The following is a 25578-nucleotide window of genomic DNA, read 5'->3' as shown; positions in this document are numbered from 1 at the left end:
GGAGAAATAAAACAAAAGAGTGTAAATAGCAGCACTCTTTCATGAAATGAATCAAATGATCAACACACGGAACAAATAGAACCACAAAGACCAAATGGTCAAATTGCAAAAAAGTTGATCAAAATTGAAATCCCACCAAAACATGTAGTCTAAAATTTATATAACCTAAAAATTAGAATTATATATATATATATATTACAAAAACATATATAAAAATTCTATGCGTTTTTTTTAATTATGAATACAATATGCGTTATTTCCTTAAGTAGCCCCATAAAGTTGTTTAATTTCCTCAATATCAGCATAGCTTCCAAGGAAAACTGGGTACCTCTCATGTATCTTCTTTGGAACCAAGTCCAAAGCCTGTAATATTTAACCAATTGGTAGGAACATATACATTAAATAATCTGGTAATCTAAGGTGTAAAACAAAAACAAAAACAAACAAAAACTATGGTCAATACCCGTTGCTTGCCAGTAAAAGCTTGACCTCCAGCTTGCTCAACCAGGAAGGACATTGGAAAAACTTCGTAAAGAACTCTGTTTTGTAGGAATTAAATTCTAGTTAATTGCCAAAGCATTTGTAATAATAATAATAAAAGACTAAGGCCACATATGGATGGAGGGACTAGGGATTTCAATGACATTATAAGGTAAACTTATTTGTTTAGTCTATCAGAATTCAAGTATATATTATATGCTAAGATTTTAAATGGATTTTAAATGATTATTTCGGTACACTCATTTCAAATTCATTGCAAATGTACTACATCAGTACATCTAGTAATTTCAAATATATTCAATCTAATGCAGTTATTGTTTTTGTAGCAAATTTAGCTTTGTGGTAAAATACATATTCTTTTATTTCAAATCCCCCATCCAAACGAAACCTAAGAGCATTTGAATACATCAGCTATGAAGCGCACAATAAAAAGATAACATCGTATGCTTGAAGCTCAAGCGGTTAAGAATATTTATCCATGTACTCAAGTTCCTAGGTTTGATTCCTCCTCCCCCAATATCGCTTGTATAAATATATAAAAAATTTAAAGGGGCAACAACAGATCATAGCTAATGAATTAGTAATGATCAATTGCCTGATTCATTTTAAAGGAACAAATAACTGTCAACGGGTCCATAACTCAATGGTAAAATCATTTACTTGCAGATTTTGACAGCAAAAAAAAAAAGGAACAAATTACTCACCTGAACATTGGTCTCTCCAGCAAGTCCAATTACTTTTGCAAGACCTGCCTGCAAATGGAAAAACAAACAAAAATATATGTAAATGTTTTTAAATGAATAGTGAACAAATAACACTTACAACAATATGTTAATTAAAACCTTGCTAACAGCGGAGCAGACAAATTTGCAACCGAGAACAATGTGGTTGAGCAAGATGGTGAAATCGCCGCATGCCTCCGGATGCTTGGACTGCTCGTTAAGAGCATAACGAGCTATGGTCATCAAATCAGTTCTTTGAGCATCAGCAGCATGATCCATTGCTCAGATCGGCTGTCTCTCTATCTGTCTATCCGTCTATCTGCTGATATTATATGATTATAATTGATTTGAATGAAATAAATAAATGAATGAATGATTATTCAGATTTCAGAGAGATGCAAAGTGAAAATGGAATGAAGATATAAGAACTAATTCCAAGTGGATTATGGAATTGGAGAGGCAGTAGGAATAGGAATTTATTCCTCATTTTCTGGATGACAAGTTGGACTCATTAAAATGGAAACTGGAAAAGCAGATATATACTCATGTCAAGTTGAGCTATCTATAAGAGCTGTCCATATGTTGTACACTTGAACTAGTTACCTTAATCAAATCTACTGGTATGTTTACTTACCTTGAAAGGGAATGAAAGGAATGAGACCATTCCTGACCACTTCTTTATTTACTTGCATGTTGGGAATGAAAAGTGATGCGATGCGAGACTCACATGTAATCATGACATTGATTCCTGATATAGGGGTAATGGCATTCTGGATGGGGGAGGTGATATTAGGCAAGATGAATTGGAATGGACAATTTTCTACCCAAATTGCCCTCATATATTTTGTGAAAACACCAAAAAACCAAAAAAATAAAATAAAAGTTGACGCCATTTTCTTTGAACATAAATATATTTCACTTAATTCTATATATTTAGATATACTAGGAAGTAATAATTAAACTTATAAAACATGGTTCCTTTTACATATATTAAATTGGATTATTTTTGTAAAAAAAAAAAGTTTATTATTAGATTAGAAAACTTCAACAACAATAAAAAAGGATTAGAGAACTTTTGTCATTTGTTCTATGTTTTTTTTTTTTGGTTTAAAACAAAAAAAAAAAAATTATCATTTGAAAAATTGTGTAAGTAATTGAACAAGTTGAATTTGTTTTGCAAGGGAATTTTGGTAATCAAATTGATTTTGATTCCGATTCTTAACAATAGTAAACGGTTTTAATGACAATCTGTTTTGTTTCATTCTAATTCCTGATAGTTAGTAAATAACTTAATTGGAATACTTGACTCTGATTTCTGGTTAATCCGATTCCTGAATACTCTGATTCCTAAGTAGTAATCATGTTCAAACTCAACCTATTCATATCTAGCAAGAATTCTATAGTGATGGCCTTATATATGACTCTTAGGTGAGACCTTATCTCTTAACCGTTTGATCAAATTGGTTAGCTGTTGAATTAAATTAGTTAGCTTGATCTAATGGTTAAGAAATAGGGCCTCACTTTAATTCAACGGTTAACCAATTTGATCTAACGGTTAAGAAATAGAATCTCACCTAAGAGCTATATATAAGGCCCTCTATAGAATAACTCTCATATCTAGGTTGTGTTATTGGACTTGCCATTGATAGCAGCCTGGGCCGGCTAAAGGTCAGCCCATCCTTGCCAAAGCCTTGAAGACTGACTTGGTTTATGGTGGCCAGGCCCAGGCAATAAAACCTCCTCAGACACATAAAAACGCAGCGTTACGCTGAAGCAATGGACAAAAGAGTTTAGCTCTGGCTCTTCATTCGAACTTCCGCACACTTCTTCTAGACTGAGAGGTAAACCCCGTGTTCTTCTCTACGCATCTAAATAAATTTTTCGAACCAACATATTTACCATGTTTTCGAATTTTTATTATTTATCAGATCTGTTTTACTTTTTAATCCTTCTTCATTTTCCGCTATTTTGATTTATTTATTTTTAGAAAAGAGCAGGACCTGTATTTGTTCATGCGGAATGAGCCTATCTGAAATTATTTTGGGCCAACAAAAAATTATGGGTTGTTGATTATTATGGTTTTTGTTACAGATTATTCAACATCTTTCTCTTTAAATTTGCGTGTGAATGAAAAAAGGTAGATGGTTAACTGGGTTGAGCTAATTTGTTTCTTGGCAGATCTAATGCTTGTAATTATGAGTCGTCCCTGTTACCATTTTTCTTTTTGCATTCAGTTTTACCTGCCTGGTGATAGATTTTCTGGTATTCTGTTTAGTAATTTAAATAATCATATTATGCATTTTTTCGATCTGGGTAGTTTGAGAAACTTGTCTTTTTGGTTACGTGATGCAGTCAGGTGACTTGAAGGTTCCTCTGTGCCCAGTTTTGTGACTTCTCAACTTCCTCTTTGTTTATTTGCTATGTAAGTGTATATTTTATTTAAATTGTGGTTATTTATGGCTTGAAATTCGTCTGTCGATGATGTTAACATTTATGTGTACTAGAGTAACTTATGTTTTCTTTACATTTCGTGAACGCATCTCTTTTTTTTTTCTTTTTCCCATGATCATTTTCATCTTTGCCTGAAGAATGCATTTGCCAATCTTCTAACCTATGTGGTGAGAGGTCAACCTTTTGTAATAGTATTCCAAGATGTGCAACTATTCTTAAAATGTTCACTTTGTTCTTCTTTTACTAAATGCACCAAATGATTGATTTCACCTTATTAGGAGATAGCGCCTCCACAACCACAAGCCATATTTGCTTATTCATAGTGCTAGGTGATTGGACTAGTATACAATATAATAAAAGAAGAAAAAAAAAAACTCAATGGAGTTAAAAAGAAATGTTAGATAGGCTGCAGATGTGGGTCAGGTCGGTTGGCTAAGGCATCGATCCCCCTCCCCGTACACTACTGTAGTTTAAAATATCCCTTTGTTAAAAAAAAAAAAAAAAAAAATTAGATAGGCAAAAGGTAGTATGATAAGCATTCTTTTAGAAACAGACCAAGATTTATCATCTTGATACAATAGAGAGGTGAATCTTTTGTACTATAAGGTAAGTTTGTAGGATGGACATATAGATTACCACTCTATATATCCCACTGAGCTTTTGGTTTGTTAGTCAAAAAAGTTATGAATCAAGTTAGCTTTGAAGTAGGTCTTGTATTGAACTCTTGGTCAGAAAAAATATTTTTCAAGTAATATTTTGTTTTGTTGGTGGGTGCTGATTAGTGAAACAAAAGGTACTACTTGACATTAAGGATTAGCAACATGATACTACTTGACATTTCATGTTTTTCTACCTATATATATTTCCCCCCTTATAATAGCAGAGGGCTCTTTAAATGGTTTCATCTTTTTAGTTACATTCTTAACTAAAAATTGGGTTGGCGTGCTTACTTTCTCGTGTGGTCCTGGAAATAAAGCAAGAATGTCTTCCTTTTTTTTTTTTCCCCCCTTTTTTTTTGTTTTTGTGTGTCATAATTTCATTGTTATAGTTGCTTCTCAGATTAAACTTTGTGGGTTGGAAATTTCATTAATTAGATCTTAATGTAATATATGATGATATTTTTCCATAATCACATGAAGTTGTTAGCTCACTGACTTTAACCAATTAAAGGATCATGTTCAGTATCTGTTGACTAGCACTTGTACCATATATGTGTATATAATAATCAGTTGTATGTGGTAAGTAATATTGAACTTAGCTTCTTTTGCTTCACGTCATAGTTGAGTAGTTTCATGTGATCCTCTTGCAGATAGATTGGTGAATCCACCACAACCATTTTCGAAATGAAAATATTAGAACTCACAACTTGTCCCTGTGTTGTATTGTTCTTTTTTATTAATGAAAGGGTGTTTAATGTTACTTATCAACAAGGAAATAAAAGTCACACTTATTTAAAAAGCTTTAATATCGTACATCTGAATTTTGAAAGGCAAAATCACACTTACTAAGTAAACCAGAGAATATCTGAATTTTGCTCAACTAAATATCTAAAAATTTCAATGTAAACTTGGTGAACTTTGGAAAATCACATTTAATCTTACATCTGAATATCAGTGTCCCTAAACCTTATATACATCAATACCCTGATTGCAAAATTGGACCACAACACTTAAATGATGATAGATTTGTACAGTGTTCAGGTGCAGAAAATGCTTGATTTTGTCTATGCCCAACAGATTTCGATGATGATAGATCAATAATGGGAAAGATGTTCATAAGGATCATGTTTTTGGAACATAAATTGTGATGTTGAAAATAAGAAACAGGAACTGTTTTTACCATTGGACATTATTAAAGAGAATAACACATAGGAGAACTTTTAAGGGATGATAAGAATAGAAACAGCCTACTTTTTTATTTGTACAATTGAAACAAAATGGAATTTGATATTGAGGAATCAATGTTTCACAACAATCATGGAATACATATTCAAAAGGTTAGAATGTGGGTAATACAGTAATGGGTAATACGTATTCTAAGATTAATTTCTCACTTAGTAACTAGGTAAATCACAACAATTCATGATCAGGTAGAATTAACTGGAAACTCTGTTCTCTCCATAACAAAATGGTCAGTTCTGAATGTTCACAGTACTGGATCCTTCTATTAATAGTTGGCACTGGTAGTTCAGTTTCTTGCTCTAGCGATATTACAATAATGTATTCTCCAACGCCTGTGTGTAAAACCTATGATATCGTCGATGTTGGGCTGTTTGTCTTTTGTATGTGAGTGTATGCACGTTTGTTTTTCTTTTTTCATAGGTTGTTAATATATGTTTAGGGCGGACGAGGAACCTGTTGATCAAAAGAAGTACCTTGAAGAGTCTTGCAAGCCAAAGTGTGTCAAACCACTACTCGAGTATCAGGTAATTTGCAACATTTTGAAAATTTGAACTTCATAACATCGGCAGTTTAAAGATAAAACTGTTCTGTATAAAATGAAAAATGAAAAAAGAAACAGTAATGGTGAACTATTCTTTAAGTGCATGGGTCTCCCAGAAGATGGGCCTGACTTTTGAAATTGAGAAAATAAGGAAACGGAAATGAAAGTCAGATGTATTTCACCCTAAATAATAGGGAATTGATGAATAAGAGATCATGAAGATATAATATTAACTAAACTCTCGACTCTAATACTTACGTGTACTCTCTGACTTGCCTGAGTTGAACAAGTAGCATTCCTTGGCTTAAATTGTAAAATCTTTCCCAAAATAGTGACCTACACTGAATCAAAGTTTGTGTTACGCAGCATTTGAATTAGTTTGCAAATGGTGTGTAATGGCTTCATACTTTGTTACAGGCATGTGTTAAGAGAATCCAAGGTGATGAAAGCGGGCACAAGCATTGTACTGGGCAATATTTCGACTACTGGTCTTGTGTTGACAAATGCGTAAGTAGTACTTTTCGATTGTCTTGAGACCCATTTATTTATAAAATCTTGTATGCTATGCTAAAATCCTAAATTAAAACCACAATTCTGCAATGCAGGTTGCACCAAAGCTTTTCCCAAAACTGAAGTGATGTGGAGATTACGTTTGTCCTAAACTGACATAGCATGTCTTTACGTTTTTGAATGGATTAAATGTTTCAGAACAGTTTATTTTGTTTCCTGAAATAGGGATGGATGTATGACGCAGTTTTCAGAACATGGGGACACATAAGTTATGATCAATAAAAATGAAAATATCCTCTTTGTTGGTTTTGATCGATGGAGACCTCTTTTCATATAATCGTTTGTTATAGGAATCGGGTGTTCGATCCTTATTAAGACTCCACTATTTCATTCATTCATTCTCGGTAGTTTTATTGGTGGTCTATTTATTATTTTATGCTGAAAAAACATTACAACTTAAAACCCCTGGCAGTACCCAAATAAATGAGGGAGTAAGTTGTAACATATATTTTAAAAGTATAATATTCAAATATATACTCTTTATTTAAAGAGTATAGTTGTGTGATTATACTATTAAAATATTAACATATTTAAAGACTATAGTTATGTGACTATACTCTTTAAATATACAATTTTGCCAGATTATTTTAGCTTGAGTTAAGAGTTATTTTTTTAATTATTTTATTTATACAAGCGATATTGGGGAATGATAATTTAAATTTTTTCTGATACCTCCCATTCTAATGACTTTTAGCTATTAGTCCATTCGGTAAGAATAAAAAATTGATTTTATTTATAAGAAATAATAGGGGTTAAACTCATAAATACAACAACAAAAAATAGAGATTCACTAACATTTTGTGGATCTAAGAATGTTAAATTTCAAAGCATAAAATTGCTTGAGTGCCTTTTGAATCTAATTTTCCATGTCCTAAAAAGTCTTGCCCTTGTTTACTCTTCTTAACCCCCTAAATAAACATAACTCTCCTCCCTAGTTTGTTCTACGGTTAGAGTAAGAGAAATATATATGGGAGAGGGAAAGAGACTCAATTCACAACTACTACTCAATCGCACTCAAATACACGAAGTAAGAAATATATATATATATATTTGAACAGTATGACCGGATGGTTATATTTTTAAAATATTTGACTATAGCTGCTTGGTGATACTTTTAAAATATTAATATATTTAAAGAGTATAGCTGCACGGTTATACTATACTCTTGAAATATATAATTTTATCAGATTATTTTAGCGTTTAGGGCTAAAATTTAACCCATTAAATTTAAGTTATTTCCTCAATTATTTTATTTATACAAGTAATATTGAAATTGGACTGAATCGAAAGGGTTTAGGACACAGCACGACCCTAAACCCAAATCAAAACCTAACCACATCAATTACTCTATTTGATTCGGTCTAATTTTGGCATAAAGCCAACCAAACCCGTCAATGTAGTTGTTACAAGAAAAGCTTTCCACCATGGGTCACCGCATAAAATAAGCTTTTTGTATGGTACACTAATAGTGCGATCTGACAAGTCCATCATCCAAAAGGTCATTATATTTTTCTTTTTGGAGTTGTCGTAAAAGTTGACTTTTCTTTATTCATCAAATTCCAGAAATAATTGCCTTCTTTCTGTATTGGTTATTATTTCTATAAAAGAAGATACAAAAGAAGAATATACTCCCAAGTCCCCAATTTTGCAGGGAAACATTACCAATCAAAAAGCAGAACAGTTTAGAGAGAGAATCACAGTCCCCGTAGGTAGAGAGACAGAGGAGGCAATGGGGCATGGAAGCTCGAAAGAAGAGAATGGCGCTGCAGAGTCACAGTCGAAAGGATCGCGTCGCGCTCGGCTGAAGCAGCGACTTCACCTTCATCGACGACGTCGCAGTCGCTCAAATTCCCCGTCTCATGGCAAACGCCTTAATGCTGAAAATTTCGCCGGAATCGCTTTGCTCACTCTCGTTCGAGTAAGTTTCTTGTTCTTTGTTTTTTGTTTTATTGAATTAGCATTGCAGTGTTTGGAGTGAGTGAAATTAATAGGGAATTTTTTTTTTGGTGTTTTTCTGTGTTTTGTGGTAGGCTGAAATGAAGTTTAAGGACAAGTGGCTTGCCTGTGTATCTTTTGGAGAACAGACCTTCCGTACGAATATCTCCGATCAGTAATGCCTCTTTGTCTCTTTGTTCTTTTTTCTCCTTGTTGAGAAGCTTCTTTTACTCCTTTTCGAATCTTTATCTTTGAATGCCAACTACCCTGTGCATTCATTCATTCATTAATTTATTTGTTTTCTTAAAATAACTGAATAGTATAATGAGCACATAGATAGATAGAAACACCAAAATAGAAAGAACTACAAGTGCCTGAAATTATTTGTTTCTGCAACCCTTTTCCTCTTTTTTACGTTTTGAGTCGTTTCTCATTACAAACTTACAGTTAAGTTTTCGTTTTGTCCCATTTCTTTAAGCAGTGATCATCCATTGTCCTTTTCCTTTAGACTCTAATCTTAAGGATCACTGAAAATTGAAATCAACATCCTCATCATCAATAGTCATGTGAACTCCCAGGGTTAAGGAAGTTGTCCTCTAGTTCACAACATTCCTTGTCTGATGCAGTCACATTGTTTGCAGCTTTGCAGTAAAATCCCACCGAAATCTTGTATGCCCATAGATATGAAAATGCTATTTGCAATGAAATTCTTTATGGAGAGGAGGAATGACCTCTCCGATTCAGAATCCTATGTTTTTAATTATTATTTTTGTTTCTATTCTTCTAAAATACGAGATTTTGTCTTTAACTGGCTACCAATATAAAATGCATCTGCTTTTTGTATACCGTATCTTGAAATTGTTTTTTTAATAAATATTTTTATTTTTATTTTATTTTAAAAAACACTACACCAAATTTGTTTTTCATCTTCAGGCCAGCACAAAAAAGAAACTTGTTTGTTTTTAGGAAACGGGTACCAAATGCCCCCTTAGTAACTTTGTATGTAATTGTTTATTCTCTCAAAAAAATTAAAGTGCCGCAAAAGAAAAGGCTTAAAAGGCCAAGTGAATTGGTTGAAGGGTCACACAACTGTAGAAATTGTTATTTTCAAATTTTCAATGTTCATCCTTTTAAGATGATTTTTCGATTTAGGAAATGGATTTCCTATTATTGCATAACTGCATAAAAATTTAATTAGCAATGTTGTTAGAAAAGAAATGTGCATGTCTATTTATTTTGGACTATAAGGAGTTTTAAATTTTTGTAACACATTGTCGCAGTAGATCAGACATTTTACTGCTTGATACATAGCATAAAAAATTCCACCGTAGTTGGCTTGTCAGACATTCATTTCTCTTTAGGCTACACAAAGTCTGCCCTATGAGATAATATTGCATTTTTGTTATTTGTTTTTTTTTTTTTTTACAGAACACACCAGCTTATTTGTATTAATTTGTTTTTACTGTTGTTGCAGAACTGACAAGCCTGTTTGGAACTCTGTAAGTACCCGAAACCCTATATTGTATCTTATTATGGCAACATATGAGTGCTTGGCCTTTTTTCAAAACCTTAATATATCTCACTTAGTGCCACCTGTGAAAGACCTCAGTATATCTTCCTGTATTTTCTCCTTTTGGTTTTTAGATCTCCGTATCTCTGTGATTTACAAAATATACATAATCTGTCATACACACATCAGAGATGCTGAGGGGAAGTTGAGATTAATTTGCTGAGTGCTTTTCTTTTATGCTAGGGCTGACACACTTGTTAGTATTAGGTATGCTTTTTGGATCACTTTGGTAATGTGATAAAGTACTGGAACCTTCATTACCGTCTTTGAAATTGTGGAAAAAGTCAACTCTCTCTCTCTCTCTCTCTCTCTCTCTCTCTCATTTGCTTCTTAGTACGAGCAAGCAACTGAGCTGAACATAACCCTTTGAAACTTTTCCCTTCGACTTTCAGGAGAAGAAGCTTCTTTTGGAAAAAAATGGGCCTCATGTTGCAAGGATATCCATTTATGAGGTATGCTTTGCTTTCAGTTTACTTACATTCTTCCCATTTAGTAGTGTCCTGAAAGAGGAATGTTCTTCCATGTGACAAGGACGGATATTTAGGTCTCCTTATTTAGGGATGGCTGTGGTGGCTGGCATGGCATAGATTTATAGAATTTGGAATGCTTTTTTTCTTATAGATTCGTATGGATTTTTTGTATTGTATGAGATATAGGAAATGGAAATTCAAAGTTTCTTATGTAGAAAGCTGCTAGTATGCAAAGTGCAGTCTCACACATTGACACGTTGGAGAAATATGCTAATCATGTTCTAGGAACTTCCCAAATACACATGGGCAATGTACCAAATAGTCCCATAATTTAGGAAAACTTTCCAGATTTCTGAAACTGTAAACTGGATACGCAGCATACACTTCAGTACCCGTTGCATGTCTACCATTATATTCTGTATCTCAGAGTTAAATAGATACATACTTCATTTTCACTTCTCTTAGATTTTTTTTCTTCCATATATATATATATATTTGAATTATAGTATTAGTGGCAGTCACTTACAGAATGTTTATATATATAATCAAAAGCTACAACTGTAGATTTTTTTTTTATGAAGCATTCAAAATTAATGCTGGCAATGAATCGTAAGTTTATACATATACATGAATAACTGAATGCATACAAAGATACATGAATTTAGTGATGACCATATGGTAATCGTGTTTATATCTGGTGTTCCATGAATTATTTCCTGCAGAATGTAATGGCCTTTTTATCTTCTATTTCCTTTTATAAGTATAAATTCATGTTTTGCTTCAAATGTAGTCATTCCCCTTTATTCAAAATATATATATATATATATATATTTTGTATGTATCTCAAATTTAAGGCCTTTTCCTTTTGTATACACTAATTTTATTGTATCTGACAGTCTTGTATGCTCTTTATTTAAGAGATTTCTCTATGTCAAAGTTTTCTTTCCCGGTTCTGTTGTATATTCAAATTGAAAACGTATAAGTGTTCTTCAGGTATAATTTTTATATTTTCACTTATTCAATTTATCATACAATGCAGACGAATAAAATGTCCAGAAACAATCTGATAGGATATTGTGAAATTGATCTGCTTGAATTTCTAACCAGGGTGAGCAACCTTCTTTGTTGAATTCTCTCTCTCTCTCTCTCTCTCTCTCTCTCTCTCTCTCTCTCTTGTTGACATGTTTAACTTCTTAAATTGTGCCACTACATGGTACTCTCTCTAATTGCACTTTTCCACAAGCTCCAGTAATGATGCACTGTTTTTCTTTCCTTTTTATTTATTTATTAATGTTTGTGTGTTACAACAATTACGCTTTGTGGTATTACAATCAATGGAGTTGATTTTGGAAACTTGTGTATTTTTGTAACTCAGAAGAAGCTTGGTACAAATGTATACAGACTCCATATTCATTCCTGGGAGAATGCATCTTGTCACCTTTGCAACAGTTCATTTAAATCTATACACCATATACTAATTGCTTGCCCAAAGGCTTAGGAACTGCTTTAATTTGCATTGGAAAATTAAACATACTTTCTTTTCAAATTTCAGTGTCTGGTTAATGGGAAATAGTATGAATAATGATGAAAACTACAAGTGAGGATGATACTATTTTTTTCTTGATTAGTGAGGCAGGGAAATCGTCAATTTGGTTCAGATTGTCAATCTTTTGTGTTAGTCTAAGAGCGGAAGATTAATATGTCCAAGAGTGTACTAGTTGTTGTCAATGTGGGTTATAGGCTTTTGGGCGGTGGAAAAAAGGCTAAATAAATATGGGGTGTATGGTGGTGATGGCTATTATCTGACTATTTTGGAATCGGTGGATCTTTGAAGATGTTAGGGGATGGAAGTGGAGGAGGTGTGGGAGATGGTCAAGTTTTGGGCAGCACTTCGGGTTTCTGTATATCCTGATTTAAGGAACATATCTTTATCTGACATTGTTCTAATTGGAAAGCTAATTAATGTTCTTTTCTCTTCTACTTCTGATGGATTATAGGCTTTGGGAGTCTGTTGAACAAGGAGTGGCAAGTGAGGGAGAGAATTGCCCTTCGAATTACTTTGGCCTTCCCTTGGGGGCATATTGCTGAGTAGCGTCCTTCCAATCTTTCAGATTGCCTAATAGGGTTGCAAGGAGGACTAAGAAGCTGATACGGGATTTTGTGCGGGAAGGATGTGATGAAGGAAGATAGGATCACCCAATTATTTGGGATATTGTTCAGAGACCACTAGTGAAGGGAGGGGTAGCCATCGGTAGCTCAATGAGAGGAATCACTTTTATCTTATTATTTACTTTTTGAGAATAAAAAAGAGACATAATTTGCGAAAGAATCATAAAAGTTGTCAAAGTTTCAGTGAATTCATGTGTAAATAATAATTTTGGAAGCCAAATTTTTCGCATCAAATAAAAAATGTACTTGGAATTGTGAACAAGATAGTTGACTTGTAATCTGGGGTGGGGGTGGTGAGTGAGTGCCAAATAAAGGTCATTGGAAGCCATTGGTAACTCAATAAGAGGATAGAGCTCTCATAAAAAAAAAAAAAAAAGGATAGAGCTGTGCTGGGTAAATGGTTGTGGCTGTTATAATGTAGGTGCCAAGATATTATTCTGCTGTGGTTTGGTTAGATGTTTGAGTGCCTATCAGGCCCCTTCTATGTATTGTAGTTTGGGGTTTCTGCTGCGTTTGAGTGCCACCTTGATTTTGCATCACTGCCATATAATATTTTCATTTTGCTTTCCTTATCAACATATATGCCTTTCCTTGGAAATGTCTAGAATTTAATTGTTCTAACTACAAGTTCCCATTGATATGAATCATGGCCCGTGGGGCCAATATTCTATCTCCTAGTATCTTGGGATTTTTTTATTTTTACGTTCCAAGCATGCCAAGAGAAAAAGTTTATGCAGTGAGGTAAAATACCGTAAAAATGATCAAAAAGGGGATGCTGAAATTGCATGGTGAACTTCTGAGAAACATTAAATTGAGTATGAACCCTTTTCCAAATTTCTTTTGTTTACAAGTTCTGAGTTTGTTTTACTCCGCAGCGTTTTTTTTCCCTTCTGCTGGCAGCATTCAATATTTATGATTAAGCGCATTTTGAATATGGAATTAGTTGGCTAACTGACTGATTCTTATGTTTTCAGATTTTTATGTTCATCTTCTTACTGATTCTTGTTATCACTCTCTCTTCTGAGGATAAATTGTTGCTGTTGCAGGATTCAGATTCCAACTCCAATTCTGAGATATTGGACCTGTTAGATCCATCGACATCAGACAAAATTGTCGGAAAAATTTCTGTTTCATGCTCTGTTGAGGTATGCCATGTATAAACCTCATTTTCTTCGGTAACAAAGTCTATATTTAGGATTAATAACACTTCATTGGAAAAATTGACAGGATCCAATTGAAACAGAAAAGAGTTTTGCAAGGCGCATCTTATCTATAGTGGTATGTCCTTTATATATGGAAAGAAATGTTCTTCAATGTTGTCCCAATTCTTATCTATAGCGGTATGTCCCAATTCTGAGGCTTTGTAATATACACAGGATTATAATGAAGATGGAAAGCTTTCCTTCTCTGAATTTTCTGACTTAATTAATGCTTTCGGGAATCAAGTGGCAGCTAACAAGGTTTGAACTTAATGAACCTATTTTAATTCACATGTGTTCATCGTCAACCCAATATAACCACACTTAATACACGTTTTCAATTTTTTTCTCACAGGTCTTGGCTCATCTGAGCCTAACTCCTATAGTCTAAGCGGCTGTTGGTGTGTTAAAAATTTGATCTCAAATTCTCAATACGCACAAAATAAGCAATTAATCACAAAACCCACATTACATTTGGTATGGGTTTGTGGATTGGAATCCATAGAGTTGGCTTCCTACAATTTCAGAAGTCCTTTGTGATATATATATATATATATATATATATATTTTTATTTTTTTTTGTTGGCGCGTTTCTGTTTTGTGTTTTCCTTTTGGTTCCATTGTCTCAGAAATATATCTTCCTTCCTTAATAGAAAGAGGAGATGTTTAAAGCTGCTGACAAGAACGGGGATGGTGTTGTTAGCATGGATGAGTTGGCTGCCCTTCTTGCCATTCAACAAGAAAAGTAATGATACATGTAGATATTAGACCAAAAAGTTTGAACTTACCACTGTATATATTGCTATTTTGATCTCCATGTCTATAATCAGACCACCCCCCCCCCCCCCAAAAAAAAAAACCAACTTTGCCTATACAGTTGCAAATTCTTATTATGTATTGTTTTTTTTTATAGATATGTTCATTTTGTGTTATAGATTGTATTTATAGATATTTGCAAAATGTTTTATTTGATTTTGTTACAAAATGTTTCTCATGTAGTACAACTTGAGACCATTGACCAGCACATTCTTATTAGGCTAGTGACAAAATTTACTGAAAATTTATATTAAATTAGTTCAACCCACCGGTATATACATTGAAAGAAGTGTTATAGTTCTCACAATTCAGGTTCATACCATTTCACGACTGTTTTTTCTAATGCCAGACCTGAGCTTGGATTTTTCATTTTATTTCTTTGGATTGTACCATGATTTTCAGTTTGATATAATTGCAACACGTTTGAATGTAGAATGTATTTTCCTTTAGGTCCCATTCTTGGAAAAATGAGCAGAACTATTTTGTTTTTCAGGGAACCACTAATGAATTGCTGTCCTGTTTGTGGTGAGACTCTTGAAGTTTCTGATAAGCTGAACTACATGATACATTTGACCCTATGTTTCGATGAAGGAACTGGAAAACAGGTCATGACTGGAGGATTTTTGACTGATAAACAGGCTTCTTATGGGTAAGAATTGTGTTATATCATCAGGCTTCTTGTTGTTGCTGTTCATTTCAGTTCAGTGGTTATTACTCTCAATCTATGGATGATTGGAATAGTAACGTCAAATTTTATATGTAGGTGGATGTTTAAACTCAGTGAATGGGCCCATGTTTCATCTTATGACGTTGGTCTAAATTCTGGATCGAGTGCTAACCATATTGTGGTATACTTTCTTGGTTTAGCTTTTTCTTTTTAAATCAGCCAAGATTAGTGGCAGAAAAAAAAATTATGGGTTTTTCTCATTTGAAATGGGACCCTTTCTGTAATAGGCATGAAGTGTTTTAGCTGCAATACTGTTCCCATTTTCTCTTTCATGTAGTTATGCTCTGCCCCTGATGCTGTATGTTTGTAAACAATGTTTTAAGTCATAATGATGAATTGAAAGTTTAAAATGGTGTACAAGTTACAAGAGACGCAGATATATAAAAACTTATAATTTGCATGAGTGTAATGTACTTGAGTCTTGTTTGCATTATAATGAAATGTTTTAGTGAGATCATAACGTACCACAAGAATGGGACCTCTAGTGGTAAGGTGTTATGCAGACATGTTAGATGTCCTTGATATCATTTATGAAGTCTAAGTTATATGGATCACTTCCTGTGTTGGCAACTTAGCCTGTTTGAAAGTCCAACCCAAAACCAATTGGCTATGGGTGGAGAGGCCCAGAATATTATATGTAGCTATACAAGGCTTTTAATTTTTCTATTTCATGATATAATAACAAATTTATCATAGTACTGGCGAGCTTAACTGGTCTGCATCATAGTATCTATGTAACCTATTAATTTTTTTCTTTTTTCTCCCTGAGCATCTCATTGAAGCAGATGTGGTTCAATCTTCTTTGTTTCCAAGCTATAATTCTGGTCTACTTTATTTTTCCATTAACAGTTTATCGATTCAGGTATTTGATCGGAGGACAAAGAGACTTGTGGAAGAACTAATAGATGAAAAGATTGTGTTGTCAATGAGAGCCATTTATCAGTCAAAACTAGGGCTTGGCCTCCTGGATACAGGTATTAAGTTGCATTTATGAATAGATGTTTATCTGAAGAAGTTGCAGAGATTATATTATAAGCACCTTCCTCTTTCTTTCAATTGCTATCTTGTATTACTCAATAAATTGTTGATGCAATGTTGTTTCTTATTTTTCGATATTATCTATCAGAATTAGATCACCCATAAAAAATATCATGCTGATGCCCTTCTATACCTTCCTTTCATTTTCAGTTCTGTGTTATTATTTTTGTAGAACATTAATTTTACAAAACGTAAAGGAAAAGATATGAGAAAAGACGGATGAGGTGTTCAAAGCTTAATACATGAACAGGAAAAATTACAGAAAAACATTAAAGTTAGTTTTTACCTCGTGTCTAATCAAGATGAATTAGACTAAATGGTGCCCTTAAAACACTTATACTATCAGCCCTGTCAAGATGCCAAAAATATTTCCTCTCCCATAGAGATTCCACTTCCTCTCTGGGTGCCCTTAAAATGCTTAGATTATGAACCTTGTAAAGATGCCAGGAATATGTTCCTCAAGTGTTCTGTTTTTCTTTTTCATCCAGTCAATTTAAATTATCACCAAGACTGCACATTTCCAAAGAATGGACTACCTTACCAAACCCCAGAAAAACCTCCATCCACAAAAGGTAGGAATCTATAGGCCAAGCACCCGTTACTCCTAACCTAACACTTGTGGTAGTGTAATAAACAAATTTTAGAAGTGAATGGGCAGCAGTCTATGCTCTCAGCATAACTTTTTCATCGAGAAGATAAATTTGTGATGAGCAAGCATAGGTCTTCCTTTTTCAGAATCAATGAAAAGCAAGCAATCTCTCCTCTTCCTCCAAAGTGAAAAGCAGTAAATGGGAAACCTGTGTAGGCTTCCTTTCCACCAGAAAACCATCAACTCATGTTAAGCCATGTAGTTTACACTAACAACCTACTAAGACAACCATTGATCTCAGTCACCTTCCACCTTCTCTGTCAGTAATATTGCCTTCCTCATCCTCCAATAAGTTTGTTTTGTAGATGCGTTTAATATAAGTTCAGTAATCCAATATTAACAACTGTAGTTTCAGTTTGCTCAGGGTCTTTGTCCATGTGGACAGGTTGGTTGTAACTTGTTAGGCTCTTAACGCTAATAGTAAATCTACCAACACTAAATTTACTTGAAGAGGAGATGCCTTTGTTTTGAACTGACTGTCAATTGCCTATCCAAAATAACAAGAAGAATAATAATAATAATATTTAATAATTTCTGCAGTTCGTTTGCTAACTAGTAGCAGGTTTTAGTTTTTTTGAGTTCTTTGTTTATGATCATTGCATAATCTTGTTTTCTTTACCGTGGTTCACTATTTCAACACAGGGGCAAAGGACATCTTGCAGAGCCTCTCTGAAAAGCAGGGGAAGAAAATGAACTCAGTGGAATCTGCTAAAGATATACCAAAATTTGTCGAGTTTTTTAAGGCAGGACTCTTTCCTTAGAATAACATTATGATTATGCTGTTCTGAACTTTCTTGTAATGATGCAGTGTCATGATTCACATAATTGTTGCCAGAAATGAAATTTAAAAGTGTACAGATGGTTTGATGGTGTGTTATGAAGGGTGGCCAGGTATACAGACAAAAGCAGGGATATGTTGTTATTGAGGGTGAACATATGTTGTTATTGATAGTGAACATACACATTGAAATTGATACACATTGAAATTGATACGCTGATACATTTATCCTACAATAAATACTTGGAAAAGGCTGGGATGTTTGAAAAGGCTGGGATGTTTGTCTGTGATGCAGTGCCTATAACATTTTCATCTTTGGAAGCCCAAAACTAAGCTTTCTATTTTATAAGACGGGGGAGCGTGCTCCATATCTTATGTTCCCTGGACAACAGATATGTAATTACCTGACCCTTCAGGGAACATAAATCTCTGGATCATGTTTTCTTACATTGTCCTGTGGGTTTTTTTGACTTCAGTTGAGGATGTTTGGGGAGATGGAAGTAAGCTAGCTAATTTCGAGGGACTGTTTTTCTTTTCTTTGTGAGAAGCATAAATTTTCTGGCAAGGGGAGAAGGCTAAAGTTATGTTGCGTTGCATGGGTATGCTGTGATCTGGGGAGTTTGGCTGGAGGGAAATAAAAGGATTTTGAAGACTTTGTTGACAATGGGACAGAGCAGTTATCGAATAAAGTTCGTTTTTTGTCCGTACTTCGGGCTCCTGTTTCTACAGAATTTAGGTTTTATCTTTCACTCACATTTGGTTATGCTGGGAAGCTGTTGTGTGTTAGGTGTTGTACTGTGTTAGCCTTAGTTAGCATTTGTATGTATGCTTTTTTATTTTTTCTTTCTTTGTAGTGGCCATCTTGTCTACTTTCTTTGGTCTTCCTTTCTTTCTTCTTGTCTTTTTAATGAAAGTGTGTTTCTTATCAAAAAGTACATTCTTATGTGTATGTAAACTTTATTCACTGTTTTGAACTGTTTTTATTGTAATGCTCGAGTTTGAATAATGTGTTGTACATTTATGCTAAGCTGAAATTACATCCATTTGATTAAGTTTAACTTGGTTGTTGTAGGATCAAATCAATTTGGCTGAAGTCAAGCACCCTTTGGAACATTTTAAGGTAGGCTGTACATTTGAAGTCGATGAATTTCATCTTGTTTTATTTTATCTACATATTGAAAACATTTCTGCTTGTGTGGCTTATCAATGCTTCCATAACTTTGATTTAATATGTTTGAACCAATGTTTTGAGGGGATGTTCAAGCTTTTAAATTTATAGCCTAAGGGTTAAATTCTGAGATGCTTGTCAAAACATTTCAGAAGCATTCCTTTTCGTGTAATTTTTCTAAATTGGGCGGAGCTTTGATTTAAATGTAGTTGTCTTTAAGCTTGAGTGTATTAATAGGATTAAAATGGTCATCCTGTTTTTCCTACTTGTATCGTTTTTCCTTTTTCATCAATAAAATCCTTGTTTGTTATTCATACAAAAAAACAAAGGGAAAAAATTGTACAAAATACATTTCTTGATATTTCATCTTATGATTTAATTTATTAACCATGTTTTCAAGTTTCGTACATTCTTTTAGCTGACTATTTTATGCCTAGGACAAGCTTATTTTACTATTGATTTCTTGCTTTTGCTGGAATTTTTGACATGTAACAATGTCTTTTACATTATGAAGATGATAAACATTTCTAATTTCTAAATTTTTGGATGTAGACATTTAATGAATTTTTTGTGAGAGAGTTAAAGCCTGGAGCAAGACCCATTGCCTACATGGAACGTGATGATGTTGCCATATCTGCTGCAGATAGCCGTCTTATGGCATTCAAATCTGTTGATGAAAGTCTGAGATTTTGGATTAAGGTAATTTTACTGTTTGCACTTGAGTTCTTGTAGAAGAATTCACAAGTTTCTAAAGGTTTTTTTGTGCTTGTCTCTTCTTAGTTCAGAGAACAGAATTGCAGCATATTTGACTAATTTGAATTAAGAAAGATTAAAGTTAAATGATAAATATGACGTTTTCTTGAAGAGAATACCTAATCACTCTGGGCTCTTAATTGTTATGCATTGAAATAACACTTATTCAGCTCGACCCTTCATGACTACCTTCTCATAGACAAAAGTTTAGAAGGTGCTTGTGTATAAATGTATCAATGCAATAAACCCATAGTATATTAATCCTTTATCCTCTGTTCTGCCACTTCACCTCCAATTTATTTAGAAGAATGACTGTTCCTGTACTCATGCTGTTAGCACTTTGAATTCTTCTAAAACAGTGACTTGGCTGGTCGAATTTACCTCTTAGACCTGGAAATTTTCTGACTGGTAGAGAAGTATGCACTCAATCTTAACCACCTTGGAATGTAAGGGTTGATAGGAGGAAATCACTTTTCCTGACAGTGAGAAAGGAATTTTAGAATTTTTATGAAAATTGAATAATAGTGTAAACTAAATAGAATCATGATTTAAAGGTATCCATTAAACAGAGTCCAAAAAAATAAGGCCTCCTAAGACAGTAATATATATATATATATATATAAGTCTATGGCTAATATGGGAATAGAAACAAGCTAGTAGAAATCAAAGAGATGGGATGGTACTGTGGAAATGAGTAAGAATGACATCACTGTTGTCTCCTGCTTCAGGACTTTGCTTGCCTCTAGCCTTTCCTGCCTTAGAAGCATAATCCAGACTCCCATCTCTGAGGAGAAAGCTAGCTCCCTATAATATGACAGATAAGGAGATCAGGGTGGTATGGTTTTGACACGAATCCTAGTAAGGCCTGGACCAGATGGTTTTGTTGGATTATTCTTCCAAAAAGTCTGGCATATTCTTGAAGATGATGCTATCAATGTTATTGATCTGTTCAAGCAGGCTCTCAAAGTGCTTAATTCTACAATCATTGCCCTTGTCGCCAAGGTTTCTACCCCACGTCTCAGATTATTGGGGACTGTACCCTCACTGTTCATCTTGGGAAACTCTGTTACCCAAACAATGGTTTCAATTTTATGGGAAGTTTCACATTTTTTACCCCCAGTGTTCAGTATCAATACCACATCTCACTGGAGCTGAGCAACATTCTGTCATCTTGATGTTGAAGAGAAGCTCTTTGTTTAACCAGTTATTGGTCAAGTGTCAGTTGGATAGAAGCTCTATGTCCTCAAAGGGAATAAGCAGATTATTCTAAATTTTCCCAGTTAGCCTAACTAGTTACATATAATCAACCTAATTAATTCTAAATGTCAACTATACAAGAAAATCACGCCGACACAGGGTCCTGATTTTGTTCAGTCTGGTTGTTCGAATTGGTCCTTGTGTTTTGTACCATGGAGCTGAGTGTTTGAGTATTTAAGTTTTTGGATAAGTTTTCCTTTCAAGCGTTCAGTTGGCTAAAGAACCCAAGTATTCAACTCAATCAATGAAAGCACCAGTTTAGTTGAACTGATATTAGATATGATGTATTCTTAAGTGCTGAAATGCTACTGCCGAGCTGTTTACTAGAACTGTACTGATGTGGTAGTTCTGTGACTCATTCACCTGTTGCACACCCCATCCGGTTAGGTCTGCTCTGCATGGTAGTTCCATCCTGAGCCAATGACGTGGCGCCTTCTGGTTAGTGAGGGGCATATTGTCTTGCAAGCTTCAAGCGGGACATGTCTCCCATTCCTGAACCGGCAGTTTATCATCACACCCGTGTACCCAATTTTAGTTATTCTGTTTTGTACGACTTATTGCAAAGAACAAATAGTTAAAAGGATGAAGGTTCAAATTGTATTAAATTAATAGATCAGTTGGGTCATTTTTCTTTTATATGTGGATTGGATGTCTGTAATCCACATATGGTTTTTAATCTTGTTCGTGTTTTTATTGTTGTTTTGTTTTTTGTTCTGATTTTATTTTCTTGGTTTTTGTTTGTATTTCTAGGGTCGAAAATTTTCAATTCAAGGGCTTTTGGGGAAAGATCAATGTTCCAATGCTTTCATCAATGGAACATTGGTGATATTTCGTTTGGCACCACAGGTATTTATTGCAATATGTACTTTTATTAACTTGTACCATGAAGTTGAACCATACATACTCTGATTTGTATTTTGATATTAATCATCTACTATGGTTTCAGGATTATCATCGTTTCCATTTTCCTGTTTCTGGAACTATTCAACAGTTTGTACATATACCTGGATGCTTATATACGGTATGTGATTATAGATGTGACATGTTGGAAGTCCTTTATTTTTTGCTAATCATCTATTTTCTGGCTTCTCTACAGATTTCCTTTGTTCTTTTTCTTGATCTTTTTCCTTTTTCTTTCTTCAGGTTAACCCCATAGCTGTGAATAGCAAGTATTGTAATGTTTTCACGGAGAATAAGCGAGTAGTATCAATTCTATCAACTGCAGAATTTGGAAAGGTTTGTTAGTGCAATCATTTATTTTTTTCAAAATGTCAATATCATTTCTATTTACAAAAAGGCAAAAGTTAACCCCATTTCTTGGATTTTAGTAGTGATACATGCTCACTCCATTTTTCTTATTAGAAACTAGTTAAACTGGTGCATTACATTGAGATGAAAAAACTGACCGAAACTTCAAAAAATCAGTTTATACTTTGGTGATTTGGCAGTGCTGGCACAAATACAGGATGAAAGTTGGTTCATTGCATTCTGTTGCCCAAGAAGAGTTTGGGTGGAAATCCGAAAATTCCGATGTTTCCACCTAAATTTGGTGGAATATATTTTATCTGTGAAAATATTCCAGCTGCGTAATTATGTAGGCTGTGGTCTGCCTGCTTGGGGTGTGTGCTATGCACCCCATGTGATAAAAAAGTAGTTGTTTACCAAATAGGAAACAAGAAAGAGAGGCTGCAAAGGCACCCACTTTCATGTGAACCAGCTGGAGTCTGCATTTGTAGACATATAGATCCAAAGAGAGAATTTCAAACTACTCTCAGTAAAAACTGTGCTTATAAATTGTGGCTTGGGTTTGGGCTGTATGTATGGCTTAATAAAAAAGTGGTCCCTCAAAAGTGTTGCCCTTCATGAAATTTGAGCTACTCAATCAAAATTTTAACCGAAATTAAAGTGTCAGCTTCTAACCAAATTGAAGTATGGGCTGTAAATTACAAACTCAATTAATTTGATTTAGATTTACAGGTGTTCCCTGTTGTAATTAAGGTTGTATACTTGTAGTTGGTGTCAAAGCTCATTATGGTAAATGTTTACTAATGTTATTTAAGGAAGGCCAGTTAAATTTAAATTAGTATGTACATGTTCTCAAAGATAAAATTCAATGAACCAAAAATGTTTTTGCACATTTATAATTAACTTTCAATGTCATGTGCTTATCACCTTATATATTTATCATTAGAATACCATTTTTACGAAGTTCACATGGTTAGATGATGGATTATTGATTGGTTTAGCATTTTGTAAAGTTTCATTCAAAATTTTCATGTTGTTAAGCAAATTTCCGTCGTCTTTTTCCACCAATACCAATATTTTTCATAAATTCTCACTACCATAATTTCCACTGACGTTGACATTCTCAACCTAGCCTTTGACTGAAATATCTGTCTTGGGAAAATCTGCTACAGAAAATACCTGCAGTTGCTATGCTATTATAATGCAAGAAAAGTAAAAGCATTCACACCCTTTACTTGAATGGCAAATTTCAATAGTAAACTGTGTTGAGCTCTCATATTTATTTCCTGTTAGAATAGAGCCATCATTCTGTTGGATAGAGTCGGTACGTTTTTCTTTCCTAATTAAGAAGAGATGTATCATTCTTGGGTATTAGTGACATAATACTATTAGCACTCCTCTTTTATTTCTTGCACCTCAAAGTGAATGTTTTATAACTTTTCTGTACTTAAATATTGGAGTGCCGATAGTGGTAGCCTAATTCTTTTGATCATCTTTTTCTCTGCAGGTGGCTTTTGTTGCCATTGGTGCAACTATGGTTGGCAGCATTACCTTTTCAAAGAAGGAGGGTGACCATGTTAAGAAAGGAGAAGAGGTTAATATTCTTTATTTGATGAGTTTTCTTTGGTTTTATATTTTATGTATTTACAGGCAGATAATGGGTTGATGTATACTGTCTTGACATTGTGTTCATTTATTACAGTTTGGCTATTTCTCATTTGGTGGAAGCACTGTAATCTGCGTCTTTGAAAAGGTTGGTATTTGAATGAATAGGGGTTGAATAAACATCGTCACATTACTATTCTTTTCGCTTTTTGGCCTCTTTTTGTTATATCTTGTAAGGAAACAAGTCTCCTATGTTCTGAGAATTGACACGTCTAGCTTTTGTTTTTGACACAGTTCGGTTTGTGCAGTTTCAGTTAGGTTTAGGTTGTTTAGTTTTATGAGTTGTGATGTTAAGTGGGACATGGGGGCCACAAAAACAAATGGTGAGATTATTGTTTTGGGACTATGTGAGGACCTGTGAGAACTTTAAAGATTTTTAAAGACAAAAAGTGACTTTTGGTCCTTATAGTTTGATATCCCTCGCAATTCAAGGCCACGCTCATATTTCCTTCCAATTCTATGTGTCACCGATGTTGAGGGGTATTTTGATGGAACTGTAAGGAATTTGACAAATTTGTAACATGTCCTTGAATTGTGAGGAATTTAAAACTACATGGATAAAATTGACAAAATTGAAACTAAGGGGGACCAAGGTGGCAAAATAAAACCGGCAACTATAGGGGGACCTTTGCCATTTTTAAATTTTCATGATGGGTGAGGTGGCTATTTTTAAGGGAGCAATAGAAGCTTTCTTAATCTAAACTTTACTTGGTAAATGTCGTCAAAAGTTTGCACTTTCAGATTTATGGTGGCATGCATAGGGTATTTCTGAGTTTAACTGTTGGCTTATTGTGTGGGTTGTTATGCAGGATGCTATTGAGATAGATGAGGACCTCCTAGCAAATAGTGCCAGATCACTAGAGACCTTGGTTACTGTTGGGATGAAGTTAGGTGTCTCCAAGAAACAAGCCAATATTGGGTTGCCAAACATAGAAAAATGTGTGTTGCAAGATTGAGAGAGCTCATTCTTGTGTTCTATATATACACAATATAGTCTTTATGTGTAAAAGATGTCCTTATTTTTAGCATAATAGGGTTTGCCAAAACCTATATTATTCATGCTAAACTAAGTTTTTCAGCATAATCGACAAATATTGTATTATTATAAGGATGATCTAATGTAACTAGTTTGAAAACAATTCATCTTATTTTGAAAGATTGTCCGATATCCCACTCATTATCTCGTTGTCCACACCAATCCGAATATTTGCCATAACTACGAACGCCATGTGTTGTATTTCAATGATTCGAACAATCTATGTTTTAGTACTCAACCTAGCCAACTCCCCAGCCCCAAAAACCCCGATTCCCCTTGCAAATCACGAACCACAACCCCCAGATGTAAACCATGTATCACTGAAATACAATGCATGGGGAAAGGGGGAGGTGGTGGTAGAAAGGGTGGGGAGGTGAGTATGGTGTTTTTTTGGGAGGGGAATGTTTGAGGAAGGGA

At 34.2% G+C, this 25578-nt stretch overlaps 3 protein-coding genes across 5 annotated transcripts; 2 read left to right on the top strand and 1 right to left on the bottom strand.

The window, feature by feature from the left end:
• Window positions 1–261: 261 nt before the first annotated feature.
• LOC117620226 (fructose-1,6-bisphosphatase, cytosolic-like) lies at window positions 262–1502 on the bottom strand. The gene is made up of 5 exons (XM_034350372.1): window positions 1344–1502; window positions 1206–1253; window positions 908–912; window positions 464–539; window positions 262–363 (listed from the first exon to the last, which is right to left on the bottom strand). Exons 1-5 carry the CDS (start codon window positions 1500–1502, stop codon window positions 262–264), a joined length of 390 nt encoding a protein of 129 aa, XP_034206263.1.
• Window positions 1503–2940: 1438 nt separating this feature from the next.
• Window positions 2941–6942, top strand: LOC117616258 (cytochrome b-c1 complex subunit 6). 2 transcript variants are annotated; one of them, XM_034345509.1, is made up of 5 exons: window positions 2941–3064; window positions 3576–3645; window positions 6015–6099; window positions 6534–6623; window positions 6722–6942. In XM_034345509.1, coding segments are annotated over exons 2-5 (210 nt in total). In that variant the 5' UTR covers window positions 2941–3064; window positions 3576–3643; the 3' UTR covers window positions 6755–6942. The 2 variants fall into 2 exon arrangements, with proteins under 2 accessions (XP_034201400.1, XP_034201401.1); XM_034345510.1 differs by lacking the exon at window positions 2941–3064 and adding an exon at window positions 3315–3360.
• A 1303-nt stretch (window positions 6943–8245) lies between these two features.
• LOC117634770 (phosphatidylserine decarboxylase proenzyme 3-like) lies at window positions 8246–25273 on the top strand. 2 transcript variants are annotated; one of them, XM_034368986.1, is made up of 21 exons: window positions 8246–8604; window positions 8717–8796; window positions 10096–10120; window positions 10584–10643; window positions 11701–11769; window positions 13877–13975; window positions 14058–14108; window positions 14207–14290; window positions 14683–14774; window positions 15339–15494; window positions 15609–15693; window positions 16435–16546; window positions 17902–18002; window positions 19110–19157; window positions 19758–19904; window positions 21966–22061; window positions 22162–22236; window positions 22359–22451; window positions 23968–24054; window positions 24163–24213; window positions 24935–25273. In XM_034368986.1, exons 1-21 carry the CDS (start codon window positions 8416–8418, stop codon window positions 25079–25081), a joined length of 1947 nt encoding a protein of 648 aa, XP_034224877.1. In that variant the 5' UTR covers window positions 8246–8415; the 3' UTR covers window positions 25082–25273. The 2 variants fall into 2 exon arrangements, with proteins under 2 accessions (XP_034224877.1, XP_034224885.1); XM_034368994.1 differs by lacking the exon at window positions 11701–11769 and having other exon boundaries at window positions 24935–25264.
• The last annotated feature ends 305 nt before the right edge of the window (window positions 25274–25578 follow it).

Source organism: Prunus dulcis, chromosome 1 (genome assembly GCF_902201215.1).
Source record: "Prunus dulcis chromosome 1, ALMONDv2, whole genome shotgun sequence".
Taxonomy (NCBI): domain Eukaryota; kingdom Viridiplantae; phylum Streptophyta; class Magnoliopsida; order Rosales; family Rosaceae; genus Prunus; species Prunus dulcis.
The sequence above is the reverse complement of the archived record's forward strand: the minus strand, read 5'-3'. Positions and strand labels throughout refer to the sequence as shown.

Coding starts and splice junctions, on each gene's coding strand:
- LOC117620226 (XM_034350372.1), bottom strand. CDS start 1,502: ATGGATCATGCTGCTGATGCTCAAAGAACTGATTTGATGACCATAGCT. Junction 1,254..1,343: donor TCTGCTCCGCTGTTAGCAAG/GTTTTAATTAAC, acceptor TTCCATTTGCAG/GCAGGTCTTGCAAAAGTAAT. Junction 364..463: donor CTTTTACTGGCAAGCAACGG/GTATTGACCATA, acceptor TAAATATTACAG/GCTTTGGACTTGGTTCCAAA.
- LOC117616258 (XM_034345509.1), top strand. Junction 6,100..6,533: donor AACCACTACTCGAGTATCAG/GTAATTTGCAAC, acceptor ACTTTGTTACAG/GCATGTGTTAAGAGAATCCA. Junction 6,624..6,721: donor GGTCTTGTGTTGACAAATGC/GTAAGTAGTACT, acceptor TCTGCAATGCAG/GTTGCACCAAAGCTTTTCCC.
- LOC117634770 (XM_034368986.1), top strand. CDS start 8,416: ATGGGGCATGGAAGCTCGAAAGAAGAGAATGGCGCTGCAGAGTCACAG. Junction 14,291..14,682: donor ATCAAGTGGCAGCTAACAAG/GTTTGAACTTAA, acceptor CTTCCTTAATAG/AAAGAGGAGATGTTTAAAGC. Junction 14,775..15,338: donor CTTGCCATTCAACAAGAAAA/GTAATGATACAT, acceptor TTTGTTTTTCAG/GGAACCACTAATGAATTGCT.